The sequence below is a fragment of the Ceratotherium simum genome, chromosome 29 (genome assembly GCF_057802395.1).
Source record: "Ceratotherium simum simum isolate JZ-2026a chromosome 29, ASM5780239v1, whole genome shotgun sequence".
Classification (NCBI taxonomy): Eukaryota; Metazoa; Chordata; class Mammalia; order Perissodactyla; family Rhinocerotidae; genus Ceratotherium; species Ceratotherium simum.
Window position 1 is genome coordinate 14714236 of NC_141928.1, and position 20307 is coordinate 14734542.

General features: G+C 43.9%; 1 protein-coding gene across 5 annotated transcripts in view; it reads right to left on the minus strand.

Moving 5' to 3' along the window:
* Positions 1 to 10713: 10713 nt before the first annotated feature.
* The window catches only part of PTGS1 (prostaglandin-endoperoxide synthase 1), a 34247-nt gene continuing 24653 nt past the window's right edge, over positions 10714 to 20307 (minus strand). For all 5 annotated transcript variants that reach the window (XM_087419152.1, XM_087419151.1, XM_014782122.2 and 2 more), the window contains 4 exons: positions 19459 to 19705; positions 16682 to 16968; positions 13181 to 13328; positions 10714 to 11845 (listed from right to left, as the gene is read on the minus strand). In XM_087419152.1, the coding sequence (XP_087275278.1) occupies positions 11490 to 11845; positions 13181 to 13328; positions 16682 to 16968; positions 19459 to 19705 (1038 nt within the window). In that variant the 3' untranslated portion in view covers positions 10714 to 11489. The remainder of the gene's footprint in view (positions 11846 to 13180; positions 13329 to 16681; positions 16969 to 19458; positions 19706 to 20307) is intronic.

A 20307-nucleotide genomic window follows, 5' to 3' on the forward strand; every position in this document is an offset into this window, starting at 1 on the left:
TGGGTAAATCTAAATGAATATTGCCTATTTAAAGTAATAGTAAGGATGTCTTATGAGGTTTAAAATACATGTTGAATTAAAACACATTACAACTACACCTCAAAAGGCAAGATGGGAGGAAACAGGGTTCAAGTGTTCTAGGGTTCTTGCCTTCACAAGGAGATGGGAAAAAAATACTAATATATACTGGACTTTAATAAGTAAAAGATGTATATTGTAAGGTCTAAGGTAAGCACTAAGAGAATAGTTTAAAATCTATAACTAACAAGCTAATAGAAGGACAAAAATTAAATAACAAAAATGATCAGTTTAAAAGAAGACAAGGAAAGAGAGAAAAAGGAACAAAAAACAGGCAGGACAAATAGAAAATATATAGCAAGATGGTAGAATTCTGATTCCAGTAATGGCAAAGCAGCTTGTCTCACAGTGACCCTCCAACATTAATAATTATAAATTATTGAGAAGGAAACTCTGGTAAAAAAAATATATATTTGTTTGAAGACTTTAGAGTGTAAACAAAAGGAGGTAGAAAATGAAGGGAAATTAACCTTGTAAGAAGGGACCATATTGGGTGAGATTTGTATTTAATTGGCTTTGCTCCTGAGCACACCCTATAGATTGCACCAGGCAATATGTCAATAACCAGAATGATAGATAAGACATCACTACACGTCCTACAGATATTAAAGTGTAGTAAAGGAATATCATGAACAACTTTATGCTGATAAATTCAACAACCTAGGGACAAATTCCTTGAAAGACACAAATTATGAAAGCAAGAAAAAAAAACGGAAAATCTAAATAACTCTATATCTCTTTTAAAAATTAAATTTATAATTTAAGAAATTCCCAAAGCAAAACTTCCAAGTCTAAATGGCTTCATTGGTAAATTCTATTAAACATTTAAATAAGAAATTATACAAATCTTACATTAACTCTTTCAGAAAATAGAGGTGTGACCACTTCCCAATCCATTTTATGAGACCAGTATTACCCTGATTCAAAAACCAAAGATATTACAATAAAAGAAATCTGCAGACCAATAGCTCTCATTAATATAGACACAAAAATCCATATAAAATATTATCAACTTGAATCCAACACTATATAAAAAAGATAAGACCTCATGACCAAGGGTGGTTTAACCCAGGAAGGCAAAGTTCGTTTAGCATTCAAAAATCAACCAGTGTAATTCACCATATCAACAGAATAAAAAAGAAAAAACATGGGCGAGCCCCAGTGGCCCAGTAGTTAAGTTTGGTGTGCTCTGCTTCAGCGACCCAGGTTCAATTCCTGGGCACAGACCCACGCCACTCGTCTGTCAGTGGCCATGCGGTGGTGGCAGCTCCCATACAAAAAAAGGAGAGGAAGATTGGCACTGGATGTTAGCTCAGGGTGACTCTTCCTCAGCAAAAAAAAAGAAAAAACATGATTTTCTCAATAGATCAGAAAAAGCACTTGACAAAAACAAATTCAATAAAAGAACTCTCAGCGAGCTCAGAATAGAAGGGAACTTCTTCAAACTGACGGAAGTAATTCCACAAAATACTTACAGCTTACATCACATTTAATGGAAAAGACTAAATGCAATCACCCTAAGATGGGGACAAGGGAAGGATGCTGTCCTTTACAGATTCTATTAAATATTGTACTAGAGGTCCAAGCCACACAGCATGGCAAGAAAAAGAAATAAAAGGCAAATATATTGAAAAGGAAGAAGTTAAATTCTTTTCATTGGAAGATAACACTATTAGCTACATAGAAAAGCCCAAGGAATCTGCAAAAATATCTACTAAAACCAATATGTGAATTTAGCAAGATTACAGGATCCAAAAATCAGTTGTATTTCTATATACTAGCAAAAAAAAAAATCAAGATGTGCCTTTTATTCTCTGAATGTGTCATTTGATGGACAGAAATTCTTAATTTTAAGACAGCCCAATTCATCAATCTTTGTTTTGTGGTTAATGCTTTTGATATTCTGTTTAAGATAGCTTTCCTTAATCAAAGCTGTATTGATTTACCGTTCCCATTAAATCTGCAATCTATCTGGACTTATTGTTTGTTATATAGTGCAAGGTAGGGGGAAGTTCCATTTTTTCCATATGGATATGAAATTGTATATTTGGCCCAGTATCACTTATTAAAAATACTGTCCTATTACCACCACTCTGTAGTACCAATTTTGTCATAAATAAAGCACATATGAATGGGAAAAAAATCCAACCAAATTAAATTTTAAAAATAATTCCATTTATAATATCATCCAAAACCTTTAAATACTTCTGAATGAATTCAACAAAATCGTGCAATACCTGTATACTGAACAGTACAAAACAATGCTAGAGAAATTAAAGATCTAAATAAATGAAGAGATACACCATGCTCCTGAATTGAAAGGTTCAACATTAAGATGTCAGTTCTTCCCAACCTGATCTATAGGTTCAATACTGTTCCACTCAAAATCCCAACAGGTGTTTTTATAGAAATTAACAAGGTGATTCTAAGATATGAATGGAAATTCAAAGGACCTAGAAAAGCAAAAATAATCTTAAAAAGAAAAACAAAGTAGGAGAACTTGCACTAAAAAATTTCAAGACTTAGTAAAAAGCTACTTACTATAAAACTACAAGCCAGTACGGTGTTGTCATAATGATAGATAAATCAGGGAAACATAACAGAGTTCAGAAATATATCCACACACATGCAGTCACTTAATTCTTTACAAAGGTGCCAGCACAATTCAGTGGGGAAAAGAATAGTTTGTTCAACAAATGATGCTAGAACAACTAGATGTCAAAATGCAAAAAATAAACCTTGATCCTGTCTCACATGATACACAAAACTTAAGTTAAAATGCATTTTAGACCTAAAATCTATAAAGCTTCCATAAAAAAATAGGAGAATATCTTCATGACTCTGCAGTAAGCAAAATTTCTTAGATAGAAAAAAAAACATTAACCTTTAGAGAAAAAATGGTAAGTTGGACTTTATCAAAATATTTTAAAATACGTTCTTCAAAATTATATTAGGAAAATGAAAGGGCAAACCACAGATGAGAGGAAAATATTTTCAATACCTATAACTTATAATAGCAATAAGAAGACAACCTAATAAAAAATGGGCAAAAGATTTGAACAGACACATCATAAAAGAAGATATGCAAATAACCAATGATCCTGAACATCGTTAGTCATCAGAAAATGAAAACTAAAACTACACTTTTAATTAATACCCACCAGAAGAATGGCTAAAATTAAGAAGATTTATAGTAACCAAGTGTTGCCAAAGATGCAGAACAATTAGAACTCTCTCACATTGATGGGAGTGCAACACGGTTCGACCACTTTGGAAAACTATTTAGCAGTTTCTTATAAAGTTAAATATACATTTTATCACATGATCCAGAAATTCTACTCCAAATACTTGTCCAAGAGAAATGAAGAAATATATCCACAAGTGACTTGTATCAAATGTTCATAACAATTGTATTCATAATAGCAAAAACTAGAAACAACCCAAATGTCCATCAACAAGAAAAAGGATAAACAAATGGCTGTATATTTACATAATATGGAATGGAATGCTACCCAGGATTAAAAAAGAACAAACTACTGATAAACAGAACAACATAGATAATTTTACAAGATATTACATTGAGCAAAGGAAGCAAGAAACAAAACAGTACATATAACATGATGCCATTTATATGAAGTTCAAGAACAGACTAAACTAATCTATGGTGCTAGAAGTCAGAATAGTAGTTACAGCTGGAGGGTAAAAAAATTCAGTCTGTACACTGAAGATGGGTGCATTTCAATGGGTGCATTTATATGTAAAATATACCTCAATTACGTACTGTAAAATAATTTTTAAACCACCACACTGTAATGTCTTTGATGATTTATCTCTCCCTGCTTTTCCATTAGCAAGATTATGCCCACAGGTACCCGGCTACTTCGCCAACTTTTATACTGCTCAAAGTCCATTCAGTGATGAGATTCACTACTTTCTCCCTCGTTTGACAGCAATGAGAAGTGTCCAGACCAGCTAATGTATAAGACATAGCTGCCATTTTGAATGGCAGCTACCAGTTCAGCTATATTTATAAAGCGGAATATGTAGAAGCATTTCATTGGAGACACTTAGTTGGGTAACTTATGTCCATATTTTTCCAAATCAGCAGAGAACTCACCTCTGATCTGTCTGTTTGTGGGATAAGAATGGTCAGATTCAGATCAACGAGAAGAAGGCTACCCAACAACGATGATGCAGGATCATCCAGAGAGGCCCACAAAGCCAGGTTACTCAATAAATCCATGGGCACGGTGCCTGATGGTCACCAAGCCTTTCAAGGGCTTATGGAATTATTTGAGACTTAGAAGAAATAATGTATTCTCCAAAATACTAAAATAAAATGATAAAATTATAACTATAAATGTTTAATTAAATGTCTACAAAATGTAATACGCTACCTAGTTAACTAAAACCCACCTCAACATATATGTAAAGTATAAATGTGTAAATTATATTATATGTGGTATATGGATGCATTTTAATGTTTGGTATGATGTAGGATGAGATATCAAAAAAAGATGTGCCTTAGCACGAAGGCCAGGAAAATATTGCCTTGATGTCATATTATAACTTTTCTATTAAGTCTAATAAACCGTCCTTTCTTTTTATGTACAAGGAGATTGCAATTGCTTCTTTCATTTCCAGAATCACAAAGGAAGTCAGTCTACATGGTCCCGGGAACCAGGAGCCCAAGCTCTTGGAGACAGACTCCTAAATAACCAATGGACAAGAACCAGCCATCTGGCTCTTGTTAGAGCCTTTCCCTTCGTGAGATCCCTCACCCTGAGGCACATCTGGAGTCACTCCATTTCTTCTGATTCTGCTGCCCTGCGTGCCGTCCCAAGATTTGTGAAGGCAACCGACAGTGCCTTGGGTCACATTAGCTGGGATCTTGCCATCGGGCTGCTTCCCTCAACCCAGCATCCCAGATCCCAGAAAATTCCTAAAGCATAAGTCATTTGAACATGTGCTAACTGCATTCCTTCCGAATGGAAAGAATAGGGGCTTAGGCATCACCCAGACCTATGTCACCCTTATCACAGGGAAGGCCTCGTAGATCTTGGCCATCAGTTCAGCACAGGTTGGACATAGCACTTAGCTGTGGGTTGTGGTCCAGATTCTGCCATTCATAGGCTTTATGACCTCACAGAAATCTCTTCTCTCTGAGCCTCAGTCATCTCATCTGGAAATGCAAGGAAGAACTCCAATTTCACAGAGCTGCTTTCATGATAATTAATAAGATATTATGTATGATGGGATTAGCACAATTCCTGGCATGTAGTGAGCACTCAAAACACTGTCAGACAGATAGCAGATGAATGGTTGCCAGGGGCTGGGGGGAGTAGGGAATGAGGAGTGACTGCTTAACAGGTACAGGACTTCCTTCTGGAATGATGAAAATGTTCTGGAACTAGATATTGGTGATGGTTGTACAACATTGTGAATGCACCAACTGCCACTCACCAGTACACTTAAAAACGGTTAAAGTGGTCAACTTTATGTTAGATGTATTTTACCACAGTAAAACAAAACCGCCAAGCCTCCTTCTCCACCCCATAGGGTGAGTAGGGAGCAGGAATCAACTAGGATCTATCTTGAGTTCTTCCCACGGAGGCAAGAACCAAGACAAGAAGATGCCCTTGAGAATCTTCATGGCGGGGGAAAGTGGAGCTCGGGGTTGGAGCTTCACCAAGTGTGGCTAGAAGGGAGGGAGGGAAGGAAGGCAGCAGCAGATGGGGAGATAAATGGACACGGCCTTTCAGACTTCAGGGAACCAGTTTTCAGTGAACATCATCATAGGGTACAGAGTGCAAATCACAGATCAGAAAAGAGATAGCAAGCCTGGAAAAAGTGAGTCATGGGGAGAGGAAAGAAAACGTCACTCATCTAAAGAGGAAAAGAATAACCAAGAGGCAGCACGATACAGTGCAAAGATCTCCATCCGAGGCTTATGAACAGAATCCTCTGGAAGTCTATTAACATCACCAGTGCCCACCACCTCACTACACTCTCCACCCTCCATTCCCCCAGCCCCACTGTGACTCTGGCTCTGGAGGTCTTGAGCCGGCACATGGTGGAAATAGGCCACACTTTGGAATTTGACTGCTGCCTCCCACTACTTCACAGCTGTATGACTCTGGACAAGTCACCTAATTTTCTGCATCTCAATTTCCTCCTCTGTGAAACAGGAAAACCTACTCATAGGGCTATTAGTAAGAGTTAATGAAGTAGGCAGATAAAGTACACGCCACAGAGTAGGCTCCTTATTAATATACATTGCCCTTCCCCTTCTCTAATGGTGCATGTCACTCTCAAGAATGTATTTTCTCTTTCCATCAGGCCATAATGCAAGAGAAGACACAACAGGGGATTTTGAATAGAAAACAAGAACCATTTCCCATAATAAATGTGTATGAAAGATGACACCTTAAATAGAGCACTGCGGGCCAGCCCAGTGGTGCAAGCGGTTAAGGGCAGCCCATGGTTCGCAGGTTCGGATCCCCGGTGCGCGCCGACACACCGCTTGTCAAGCTGTGCTGTGGCAGCGTCCCATATAAAGTGGAGGAAGATGGGCACGGATGTTACCTCAGGGCCAATCTTCCTCAGTAAAAAAAAAGAGAGAGAGAGAGGAGGATTGGCATAGGATGTTAGCTCAGGGTTGATCTTCCTCACAAAAAACAAAATACAGTGCTGGTTATAAGGGTTAAATCTACCATAGAGGCAGCTATACTCATAATAGCCAAAAAATGGAAACAATCCAAATGTCCACTGACACTTGCCTAGATAAATCAATTGTGGTATTCATTAAATATCTGTACAGCAATAAAGAATATCCAACTGCTGATACACACAGCAACACAGATGTCAACAGACATACTAAGCAAAGCCAGACACAAAACAGCACACATCCTATGACTCTGTTCAAATGAAATTCATATGCAGACAAACTAATTGATGGTGACAGAAGTCAGAAGAGTGGTTACATTTCAGAGGCTTTTGACTGGGAAGGGGCACAAAAGAGCCTTCTAGAGTGCTGGAAATGTTCTATATCTTGATTTCTTGGGTAGTTACTTGGGTTTATACATATGTAAAATTCAGCGGGGTATGCACTAAGATTGTGCACTTTCTTGTATGTATGTTATACTCCGACGGGGGGCAGGGGTAGGGACCTGCCACAGAAGTCTGCAAGAATGTCTTGTCACATTGTCCTGAAACCCAAAATACCAAACCTGAAGTTGTGCAAATGGTTCAAAAGTCTTTTTGACCAAAAGTGTAGAAATTGAGAGCAAAAAAAGTATTTAAACCTAGCCTGGGAGGAAATCAAACAGGAATAATAGGTAAGACAGTGAGGAAAGTGTTTCACTGTAGTTTTCTTAATAGCGCTCTAACATTTTTGACATTTTGTGCTCTAACATGCTAACATTTTGATAGGAGTGGACTATGTACACTCGACAGTCTTTGCATCTCTGCTATTACGTACTTCTGTAATCTCACTTCTTAAATTCTTTGCTTGCAATTATATTGAGCTGCTGCCAGGTCAAAAGTGGTACCGTTGTGACATTCTCTGCAGTGTTCTAGGGCTGGGGCCCACAGAGGCAAAACACAACTAAAAACTCAGACCTACTGAGGTAGACCACCCATGTTCGGCCCTTTGAATACTCTTCTCACATATGGAGAATTTCACATGTTATGGGTGCCTCTTCCCCAAGGGACAAGCCAAAAAATTCACTTGCCCACTTTCTCTTGGAGCTGGAGTGCAGGCATGTGAGCTAGGATCCACCAATCAGAAGTGAAATGAAGACAACTTTAATTCTAAGTAGAGAAAAGTGGAGAAGCAGGCACCATGCAGAATGAATCCATTTTTGGCAAGGGTGGCTGTAGAAGCTGCCAGCTTTCAGGGGCAGCAGTAGTGGGGTTTGGGCAGCAGAGGTGCAATCTGAGATGCTTGAGTCCAGCCGCAGTAGCAGGGGCATCTTCACGGTAGCAGTGGCCAATGTTCTGGAGCATGAATTCTCTGGTTCTGCCAATGTTTCCATGAGCTACGCAATGTCCTATAATAAATTCCTTCCTGCTTAAACTGGCTAAAGGGAGTTCTGTTGTTTGCACTAAGATCCTTGAATGAATTATCCACTGCATCAGCTCATGTTCTCCAGAGAAACAGAACCAATAAGATATATATATCTGTATGTATGTATGTATATGGGAGACATATGTATATATACATATATATGGCTTTATTTTTAGGAATTGCCACACACAATTGTCAGGATTGGCAAGACTGAAATCCATGGGGCAGGCTGGTACGCTGGAAACTCAGGCAGGAGTTGATGCTGCGGTCTTGAAGCAGAATTTCTTCTCCTCTGGGAAACCTGTTTTTGTTCTTAAGGCCTCCAACTGATCGGATGAGACCCACCCACGTTATCAACAGTAATCTCTTTTTCCTAAAGTGAACTGATTGTAGATGTTAACAATGTCTGCAAAATACTTTCACAGCCACACCTAGACTCGTGTTGATTAAATAACTGGGTACTGTAACCCAGCCAAGTTGACACATAAAACTAACCAACACATCCAACCAAATCAAAATTCCTGGAATGACCATTCACATTATGAGCATTAAGATCCTTCACTCTGAAGGAGACTTCTTGGTGCGTTTGACATAAGTTTCCATTTGCAAAAAAATCATATACAGTTGTTCATACAAAAGAAAGTCCACCTAATCTAGGCACCTGCATTGAAGAGAAGACTATCCCTGGAATCCAGGCCATCCTCCCACCCCTACAGCCCTTCACCTGGCCCCAGCTGCCATCATCTCTCAGCTGGACCACAGCCACTCCCCCCTCATCCTTCTGCCAGTCTCCAGCCCTTTCTGCTCTAGTCTGTTGTCCATCCTACACAAGGGTGCTCCTTATGAAACACTAGCCTGAGTGTGTCTCCACTGATTAAAATTCCCTCCAGAACCACTACACTGCTTCTGTCTCCTCAGGCCAGCAGCCGTTATGGTTTGGTACAAGCAACAAATGCAACTCTGACTGATTTAAGTGAAAGAGGAATTCATGGAGCAGTCCCCAGGATGGAAGGAAAAGCTAAGGTCTTGAGAAATCCAGGCTTCCCTAGTGATCTTTGAAGCAGGAACTAATGGACCGTCTTTTCACAGCCCAGCTGTGGGGATGAATCAGAGTCAGTCCTCTTGATCTCCATGCAACTCCCCTCAGGGGCCAATTTATAAGGAGTGGGTGTCTGATTGGCTGGGATTGATTCACAGACCCACCCCTTGGTCACAAGAGGGCCCGTGATGGAACCACCAAGACTGAAATTAACCAGAGAGGGGGAGGAGTCTCAGGCAAAGTAGGGGAATTAGAGGCAGAGGGGAAATAGATACTAGGCAAGCATGACAAGACATAGCCACACCAGGCCCACCTCCGCACCTGAAGGATCCCTCAACATCAGAACAACTCAGGGAGCAGGACGGATTCCATTGTTTGCATTCAACAGGGCCAGCAGGGAGCGGTAAAAGCAGTCCCCAACCAGCTAAGGAGAAACAAGGGCTTTCTGGACAGTAAGACTAGACGCCCAACCCCAGGGACCCTCAGCCTGGACCCCAATTTCCCCTACTGTTTCTAGGCCATTGTTCTCCCCAGGAACTCTATGCCCACAGTGGGGAGCATAAGAGATCTTTCCTAGCCTCCTACCTTACCCTCTGACAGCTCCTCTCTCTTTGCTGGCTATGAGAGTCTGTGTGGCTGGGGAAAGGGTCTCAGGGCTTGGGAACCAAGCAGGGGAGGGCAGAACAGAGAGAGTTAGAAGGGAGAGCACACTCACCTTGCATTTCTCTGATTTCATTGTTTTCTTGTTTATCGTCTACTCTACCCGCACTGGAATGTGAGCTCCGTACAGGCAGAAGACTCGTCTGTCTTGATCGCTCACTGCCATAGCCCCAAGCCTGTGACAGTAACTGGTATGTAGCAAGCAGTTGGGAAAGTAAATATTTGTGACTGAACAATTAGAATGCAAGTCAGGTGGAGGCTACACCCCACCTGCTGCCTTTGGCTCTGAGCCAGACAGGCAAGATTGGGCCTGGAACTGAGTCAAACCATGAAGCAAGAGGAAGCCAGATGGGGGGAAGGGCACAGCTGTAGACAGCCAGACCTGGTCCCAACCTGCCTCTCGCATCTGTGAGGCATGTCACTTCACCACCGTGAGCCTCAATTTCCTCGGTTTTGAAATGGGGATCACACCACATACTTCACACTGTTGGGGTGAGAATAAGTGAGAATTAAATGTGAAAATTGGCACACAGTAAGTGCTCTCCTCCCCAGATACCCTTCATCTCTGTTGTATGCTCTGCAAGGGAGGAAGTTGTTCTAATCAGATGGTGGGAACTGAATGCTACATCTCCTGGACCTGGGGAGTTGTGTGTTTTAGGAGAGAAGCCTGGAAAAGGTAATGTCGAACCCACAGGGGAAATGAAACATCAGTGGAGGAATATCTAGGCAATGACAAGCCCCAGGGATCTCAGTGGAAAGTCTCATGCTGCAACCTCTAGCACATCTAGCTTGTGGCTAGGAGAAATGTCACTTCAGTGTTGCCTCTGCTTCTGGGGAAGGGATCAAAAGATATACATAGCAGGCAATTTGGAAAAAGACTTTTATTAGTTTCATGAGAAACAGCTGCCATGAGTGAAGACCTGGATGGGGATAGATCTCTGGCGGCTTCCAACCAATGGCCTGGAAAAAGCCCACCTGTTCCCTGTATATCCTCGGACGAGGGTCTAAGTTGAGGTCCCGAGAAGAACGCCCCACCTCCTTGCTCCCTCAGTGCTGGCACAGATTCAGGCCACGCATTCTCGTTAGACATGAGATTCTCCTGCTCCATGGATATCTCACTGAACAGGAAAATGAATCAAATCAACATTCTAGACCGTCAGATCAGGATCGATCTGGCATACCAGCCACTGTTCTGGATCAGCAACCAGGAACACAACATTCTGAATCACTAATCAGCAAGTCACCATTCTAGAGGGCCACCCAGAATTCTAAAAGCAAAATGAGAACCCCCTAACTTTCTAGGCGATTTCATCAGGAGCTTCACATTTTAGAATGCCTGTATTCCCAAATCAACCAGAAATTGGACATTCTACACTGTCAACCAGGAACCCAGTGTTCTGGCATGCCAAATGAGAACCACTCCTAACATTCCAGATGGTTAACCAGGAATTCAGCCTTCCAGTATGACAAACAAGGCCACAATGTTCCAGATAATGGGTGAGAGATGCAAAGTTCTAAGCGTCAACCCTGATACTCTCGACGCCAAACCAGGAATCCAACATTTAAGACTATCAACCCTGGCCTCAGCATTCTGCAATGACAAGCACAAAGTTCTACCCTCCAGAATGCTGCTGCCTGGCCCCCTCAGAGCTCTCCGGATGGCCGCTCCACACCGGGTCCATCATCCTTGGGGGGCTTGGGAATGCGGAAGGAAACATAGGGACAAGTGTTGGTGTTGAGGCAGACCAGCCTCTTCAGCGTGGCCGTCTTGACAATGTTGAAGCCCATCTCGCCACCAAATGTGCTCGGCTTCCAGTACTCCGGAGAACAGATGGGATTCCCTAGGAGGCCTTTGAGGGAAAAGGGAGCCCCAATTTCTATCATACTCTCCCCAAAGATGGAGTTTGGATGGCACTTCTCAAGAAGCAGCCCCGGGTAGAACTCCAAGGCATCGATGTCTCCATATAGCTCCTCCAACTCAGCAGCCATCTCCTTCTCTCCTACAAGGGGGAGAAGCTAGAGTCAGAATTAGGATGCCATCCATTAAGGTTAATCTGGGGAGGGAATCTTCTAGGTCCACTTTTTTCTGGAGCGAATAAGGGACTTCAGAAGAGCAACCTGAGCGCTGAGCACATCTCCTAAAATCTGGCCTAGCTGATTGAGCCTTCTCCAGGGCTGCATCTAGGGAAGGAATTTGCTACTGAAGAAGGAGTCAAGGCCTAGATCTGCCACCAAACAGCATGAGACCTTGAGCAACTTGTCTCACTTCTCTGTGCCCTAACTACCTGATCATTACAACCAGGAGAAGCTACCCATCTTGTTTCCTTCACAGGCACATTTCAAGGCCTTATCGTGGTCCAACCTTTGCATTCTACTAGAGCTCAGAGATGTAATGTAGCTTGTCCAAGCTCACACAGAGATTTAGCGACAATGTTCTTTCTGCCCCTCTGGGCTGTCACGGGAGACAGACATTGAGCTTCCCTACCCATTTCCTCAAATCCACCTCCGTAGGGCACTCATACATAGTTATGAGTCATGCCATGCCCTGGTCAAAACAGTTCAGTGGTTCCCCATTGTCTGTGACAAGTGCTCCCCAACTTGGCTGCCCAACAGCTGGGCATCTTGAACAACAACAACAAATATATATATACACACACACACACAAATGTATATACATATATATATACATACATACGTATATGTATATGTATACAAAAATATATATATACACATATACATAAGTACATGCATATACACACATGTATACATATACACATACATACAGATTCTTGGGCACCACCCAGGCCTAATGAATCAGAATCTCTGGGAGAGACATCTAGGATTTGGTATTTTTAATCAGTTTTCTAAGTGATTCTTAGGTAGCTGGCCCATAAATGGGTGTTTAGGAACCACTAGACAGAATAAAACCCAAAATCTTTAGCATGGAATCCAAGATACAATTTGGTCCCAACCTCCCATCACTACCCCCTCCAAATAAGCCCTTTGCTCCAGCCACACCTGCGACTGTTCTCCTGATTAGGCTTATTCTGTACAACCTCTGTGCCTTTGTACTTTCTGATTCTCTACCTAGAAGGCTCTTCTCTGTATTCTTCACCTGGAAAATGCCTATTTATCCTTCAAACTCAGCTGAGAAGCCACTTTCTCTCCCCCAAGCAGGGTTATTTGCCATTTCTCGCCACCCCCGGCGTGGTGCTCCCACACCCCTTATAATCCCACGGTCACAGTGCTGACCACATGTATTGCCCCATTTCTGTTTCCTTGATGTCTTCCTCACTTGATTGCGAGTCCCGCGAGGGCAGGAAACAACTGCTCACCTGTGAGTTCCTGGAAGGAGGTGTAGGGCTTCATGCCAAACCTCTTGCGGTACTCGTTGAACGGCCGCAGGCGCAGTTCACGGGATTCCTTGATGACGTCCACAGCCACATGCAGGACGTGGTAGTCCATGTTCCTACCTCCACCGATCTGCCAAGAGATAAACACAGCTGTGGTTTATCTGAGAACCAGGCCACACTGTCCTGGAAATGAACTTCAGGTCAGGAGTCCTTCCTCAGCCAAGAAAGAGAACATGGCTCAGCCTAGTAGTCACCATGCTGGGGATCTGGCCCCAGGTCTGCCACTTCTGTCCCTGCTCTCTCAGGGACCCACTCAGAGTCTCAGCTTCCTCATCTTTAAAGTATGGAGGGGGCCAGGAGGACCCCGCTAGTGGCTCACAAGCTCACACTGTTCTCCAACCCTTTGAATTCAGGTGAGAAATCCCAACATCTTGTTAAGGAAGGTTCTGGAACTATTGGGTTCAGCAACTAGGACTCTGTAAAAGAGATGACCACAGCCAAGAGCTCAAGCAGACAGAAAGGGCATCCCAGCTCTGGAAATGAAATTTGGAGGGGCAGAAGTGTTTCTGAGCCATGAAGTGATAGAAACAGAAGGATGGATGAATATTAGTTTGGGGGGGGCCAGGCTTTCCTAAGATGTTTTTTAAATTATTCCTGGAAGAACTGACATGTGTCTGTCACTCTTGAAATCAGTTCTTATCATAGAACAGAAATGTTTAAGCTTTTAAGTGATCCTGCTAAGGAATCTATTTTTATTGCGTCTCATTCCCTGTATCTTAGCTGAGAGTCAACAAAATTTACTGAGCATCTAATATTAAAAAGTGAATCCCTAGTAACCAGCTACCACTAGGAAAGAGAAACTCAGAGCTAGAAGGTAGGAACACAGGGTATCAAGTCACTCCATGCAGGTCAGATAAAGCCCCTCACAAGAATGCAGGTGACTACATCTGTTCTTTCTTCTTCCTTCTGCCAAACCTCCTGGGAGGGAAATGGTCATAAACAAGCAGGGAGCAAGCTAAGATCTCGCCATGAAAACTATAATATATACACAAATTTAGCTTAACTCAACTTGGAGTTTAACTCCAAGACCAATGGGTGGTGTAATATTCTTTGAAGGGAGGGAAAATAGGGTTCAAAGCCCAGGTAACCTGGTGAGATAAAGAAGTCTCCAGAAAAAAAATTCCAACTCATAACAGTTAAGGAGTACTAGTCTAGAGAAAACTTCATTGTTTGGAATGAATTGATAATGTTAATGCTTAAGAAAGAGTGTTGTGTGTTTAGTACAAGCATAATTGACTGGGAAAGAGGAAAAGCATAGCTGGGTGAAATCATACCCCTTGGAGCAAAGCTAGCACAGGCTAGTGCCAATTTCAGCTCGGCCATTTACAAGCTGTGGGGCTGTTGTGAGTTGACTTATGTTCCCCAAAGAGATATGTTGAAGTCCTAACCCCCAGCACCTGTGAATGTGAACTTATTTGGAAATAGATGTAATCAATTAAGATGAAGTCATACCCTATTAGGGTGGGGCAATCCTAATCCAATGACTGGTGTCCTAATAAAAAGAGAAAACAGAGAGAACACCATGTTGGAACAATGCTTCTACAAACCAAGGAACACCAAGGATTGTCGGTAACCACCAGAAGCTAAGAGAAAGGCATGGAACAGATTCTCCCCTGGAGCCTTCAGAGAGAGCATGACCCTGCTGAAACCTTGATTTTAGACTTCTACCCTCCAGAAATGTGAAAGAATAAATTTCTGCTGTTTAAAGCCACCTGGTCTGTGGCCCTTTGTTAGATCAACCCTAGGAAACTAATACAGGGACTTTGGGCAAGTTACTTAAGCCAAGTCTCAGTTTCCTCATATCTAAAAATGAGGAAGGTAAGAGGATCCACTGATATGGTTGTGGGGAAATAAGCGAGATAAAGCATGCAAAGCACTTACTGTAGTGTTGGTCACATAGTGACCCCAAGATGGAAGCCTTGTGCGGTGATTATCAGGGGAAGCCCTATTTTATCACTTCTCACACTCTTTGTAATATCTTGAGAGTCAACACACTTCGGTCACCCTCCTGCCTTGTGCCAAGTACAACACCAGAGCTTTTCACACACATCATCATGGTCATTCCTTGAAAATGCTTTGGAAACCAAATAGCCCCACCCAAAAGCTATTGTCTCTATTCACGTCTGTGTCCTCACAGAGAACACAGGCCATAAACCAGCCAGCAGCTGCCCGCTGGTGGCAGCATATGCTAATTTCAGTCAAATTACCAGGAGGAAACCTAAATCCATATGGTGCCACAACTTCATGATAGGGCTTAAGGACAAGGATTAGAGAGAAGCAGGGGATGAGGCAGTCAGAGAGCTGGGATGAAGGAGATGGGAGCTTCCAAATGGGGGGAAGGGGAGATTTAGGAGGGAGTTGATTAGGAATTTCAGGGAAAGAAGCTGTATTCGTTTGCTAGGGCTGCCATAAGAAAGTACCACAGACTGGGGGGCTTAAACAAGAGGCATTTATGTCCTTACAGTTCTGGAGGCTGGAAGTCCAAGATCAAGGTGTCGGCACGCTTGGTTTCATTCTGAGGCCTCTCTCTTTGGCTTATAGATGGCCATCTTCTCCCTATGTCTTCCCTCTGCATGTCTGTACCGTAATCTCCTCTTCTTATGAGGACACCAGTCAGAGTAGGGCCCACCCAATGACCCCATTTAACCTTAATGACCTCTTTAAAGACCCCGTCTCCAAATATAGTCACATTCGAAGGTACTGGGGGTTAGGACTTCAACATATGAATTTGGGGAGTGGGGACAATTCAGCTCATAACAGAGGCCTATGACTTAGTAAAGACCTACTATGTGCAGGCACTTTCAATATATTACCATAGCCTGAATGTCCTCCCCTTCCTCAAATTGCTACGCTCTCTGACCTCCGGGCCTTTGCCATGCTGTCCCCTCCACCTGGAACAAATCATCCCCTGCCATTAACACTACCTCTTTCCCTGGGAAATCTCTATGTATCTTTCAGATCTCTGCTCCGACATCACTTCCTTATCCACAACCCACAACTCTAGGTCAGCAGCGCCTCTTTGAGTCCCCAGAGCACTGTGGACTTTCCATATTGTGGTTCTTAACATGCTCTCATAATTCTGATAACATCAGAACAGCACTTGGCGGGGTGCCTAACACCTAATAAGCGCTCAGATGATGTTAGCTGTCATATGACTATTGTTCCTTTCTAGGGTGTAAATGTCAAAAGTCAAGGACCCAAGAACCACATTGATCTTGTTCACCACCGTATTCCCAACACCTGGAGTAATGCCTGGTATGGTTGAGTGAACAAAGGAACAAGAGGATGAATGAAGAAATGCTCACAATCGCACTGTGGGAGTGACACTATCCCCATTTTACAGAAAACAAAACTGGGATTTGGATCCAGGTCTGTTGGATCCCGGAGCCCACCCGCCCTCACCAATGCTCCTCCGAGACTTACCCGGCCAGCACTCTGGCGAGAGAAGGCGTCCACCAGGGCCTCAACCCCATAGTCCACCAGCATGGAGGTGTTGAATAGGAACTGCTCGTAGCTGTACTCCTGGGAGCCCACCTTGAAGGAGTCGGGCATGAGCGGGTGCCAGTGGTAGAGGTGGTTGAACTCCGTGGAAATGCGGTTGCGGTACTGGAACTGGACACCAAACAGCAGCTCCGGGTCAAACTTTAGCTGCAGGAAGTAGCCACTCAGCTGCTGCACGTACTCCTCGATCACAATCTTGATGGTCTCCCCTGAGAGGGAGGATTGGGAGAAGGGTCAGCAGAACACAGGGCTTGGGAAGTAGGCCAGTTCACGAAAAGGATTTTCTTTTGGCCTCTTTATTGTTGTTATTGTCGTTTAATTTTATTTGGCCACTTTTCCTATGTTTTTTGTAACAACGTGTGAAAATGGAACTTTCTGTCTCAAATTAGACTGATGTCCCGAGGCAAGAGCCACCAGCTACCCCATATTCCAAAGGGAGGTTGTAGGCCCAGCTAAGCAGGTCATGCAAAGGAAGCATCCAAGAATCGGTTTTGTGACCCTTGGGTGACCACCCTCCCACAGCCCATTAAAAGAGGGTGGAGAGGCCACAGAAGACAGGAGAGCAGAGACTGACCTAGTGAGGGCTCTCAGCATGCTGACACCCTCAGTGGGTGAAGAGGGCTTTGAAGATGCTGAGACCTACTGCTGCAGCAAAGGAGGGACACTGAGCACATAAGGTGAACCTAGTCCCAAATATATTTCTTATCTGTCCTCATACATCAGAATCCTTAACAATAGATTTTTCCTCTGTCCCCTCAGTAACCAGCTACAAAGCAAAGAGCCAGGGAAGAAACAAATTGAACATTCCATAAAAAAAAGAAAACTGGTCAATTAGATGTTAAAATAAACTGATATTTTGGCCAATTAACCATTACACAAATTGGCTTTTAGCAAATTGATCTGGAGCCAATGGATCTGCAATCAGCAGGCCTGAGTCTAAATCCTGGCTTCACCATTTCTAGCCATCTGAGCTTGTGCTGTGTTACTTAATCTCTCTGAACCTCATTTTCCTTATCTGTAAAATGTGTATTATAATAATATCAGTATAATAACATCCATAAGGTCGATGGGAGGAATAGATGATGAATGCATATAAACTGCTTGGCACAATTTTGACATAATTTTGTTAGTGCCATGGAGTTGATTCCAACTCCTAGCAACCCTGTGGACAGCAGAGCAGAACCCTGCCCAGTCTTTTTGTGCCATCATCTCACCTTCTGGTGCTATATCAGACATAGCAGAATAGCTCTGCTGCTATTCTTAGGGGTTTTCATGGCCAATTTTTTCAGAAGGATGTAGCCAGGTCCTACTTCCTAGTCTATCTTAGTCTGGAAGCTCTGCTGAAACCTGTCCACCATGGGGGACCCTGCTGGTATTTGAAATCCCAGTGGCACAGCTTTCAGAATCACAGCAACACGCAGCCACCACAGTGTGACAACCGACAGATGGGTGGTGTGGTTTCCTGACAGGGAAATGAACCTGGGCCGTCGCGGTGAGAGTGCCAAATTTTAACCACTAGACCACTAGGGCTGGCTCCTGGCATAATAGGGAGTGTGGATACATGTAGGCGAGAAGCAGGCGTATTAAGTGTAGGCATGAGGGAGAAACCCCTCTCCACACTTGCACATTACAAAACGGTCAGACCAAGCCTTACAATCTCTCTCCACTCAGGAAACAGCCCCCCTCATGATGTGGAGGAAGTAGCATGAACTTTGGTGGCAGCCAGACCTGATTCAAGTCTCCTTCAGTTGAGTGGCCTTGGAGAATTCACTTAACCTCTCTGACTCTCAGTTTTCACAAGGGTAATGATATCTGGCTCCTAAGATTGTTGGGGAGGGTTAAATGAAGCATTGGACTTGCACTGCCCTACGAGTCCTGCCTTTGGTCACAGCTTTATCACCAGTCAGTGCTGAGCAGCCTGCAGCCACAGACCTGCCCTCTCTGGTCAAGGTCTCTGCAATGCTGGGACTTCAGAACTAGCCCCTTCTCCTTCTTTAGACTGTTTCTATCCCTGATGCATGGCACTTCCAGACTCCAGGGAATCAGGCACTATAATTGGGACCAGCCATGCCCAGTGATGCCCAGAGGCAGGGGAAGGGGGTTACTGGTGACTCAGAGTGACCGTCTGGACAGGGGTGTCAGGTGCCAAGCTCACAAGCAGGAAACATCTGGCATTTTAGGCTGCAGACTCGCCCCCACAGGGGACACAGAAATATCCTGTCCCTGAGTCACCTAGAAGCTACCAAACTTCAGGAAGGCAGATACATGCAGGGCAGGAAACCTGAGGATTCCTGAAAGCTGGGCAAGTGGAGTTTGACCTGCATATGCTGGCCATGTCCCTGTGTGCCTCTGCGTGCAATACAATGGGGAAACTGAGACTTGGGGTGGCTGATCAAATTTGCTACAAGTCACCCAGCTAATAATCAACCATCACAGCCATCCATTTTCTGAAGGCCTACTATATGCTAAGTGCTTTCTCATTCATCATCTCAACAAATCCTTAAAACCATCATTATCCTCAACGTCCACATTTGGAGAGTGAGGCTCATATAGGGGAAGGGGCCTGCTCAAGCTCTCACAGCTAATAAACAGAAGAGCTAGGATTCTAATCCCAGCTCTCCGTCCCCAAGCCCTCCACCCCCTGCTTCTCAGGATGGAGGTTGTGACCTTCCAGGACAGGGCTGGTTTGGAGTCCTCACCGATGAGGATGAGGCGGGCCGTCTGGAAGAGCTGCTCATCGCCCCAGGTGGGGTGCTCAGTCTTCAGCAGGTCACACACACGGTTATGCTCGCGCAGCCAGAGCGTGGCATAGAGCATGAGCCCAGGAAGCAGCCCAAACACCTCCTGACCCACGGCCATCTGTCTCTGGGGCAGAACGCCCTGTGGGTAGTGCATCAACACAGGCGCCTCTTCCACGGACGGCGGGTACACCTCTCCATTCAGCACCTGCGGGATGGGATTGCCTGGCAACCTGGGGACACGGGCCACAGCTGACACCCTCTCATTCCTACTTACAGCTGCCTGAATCAGGCAGGGCAACTGCACATCCTCCCTGACGACGGCCTGTTGATTCTATCTCCTAAATCTCTCTTAAAGTGGGTCCCTTTCTCTCTATCCCCACTACGACCACCCGCTTCCAACCCACCTTCATCTTCCACCCCGCCTCCTCTTGTAAGTGGCTCCCTACACCCACCCCTGACCCCAGACCGTCCATTCTTGTCTCTGCAACCACGGCAATCCTTTTAAAAACCCAAACTTAGCCTCACGCCCTGGCTTAAAACCCTTCTAAGTCCTCTCTCTGCTTTTGGTAGAAATCAGAAATCCTTAACAGAGCCCCACAGAGTCTCCACCCTTACCTGGAACCATTCAGGTGCCCAGCAGCACCTTCCTTCTATCTTCCCTGCATGTCCCTCAAGCTGCTTCCCCTCTCCAAGCCCTGGCACATGCTAACCTAGAGAGCCCTTTCCCCTCCTGGGCCTCCCAACACCTCCTCATCCTTCATGCAACTCTTGGTTTATTCACACTTCCCAGGGACACTTCCCACACTC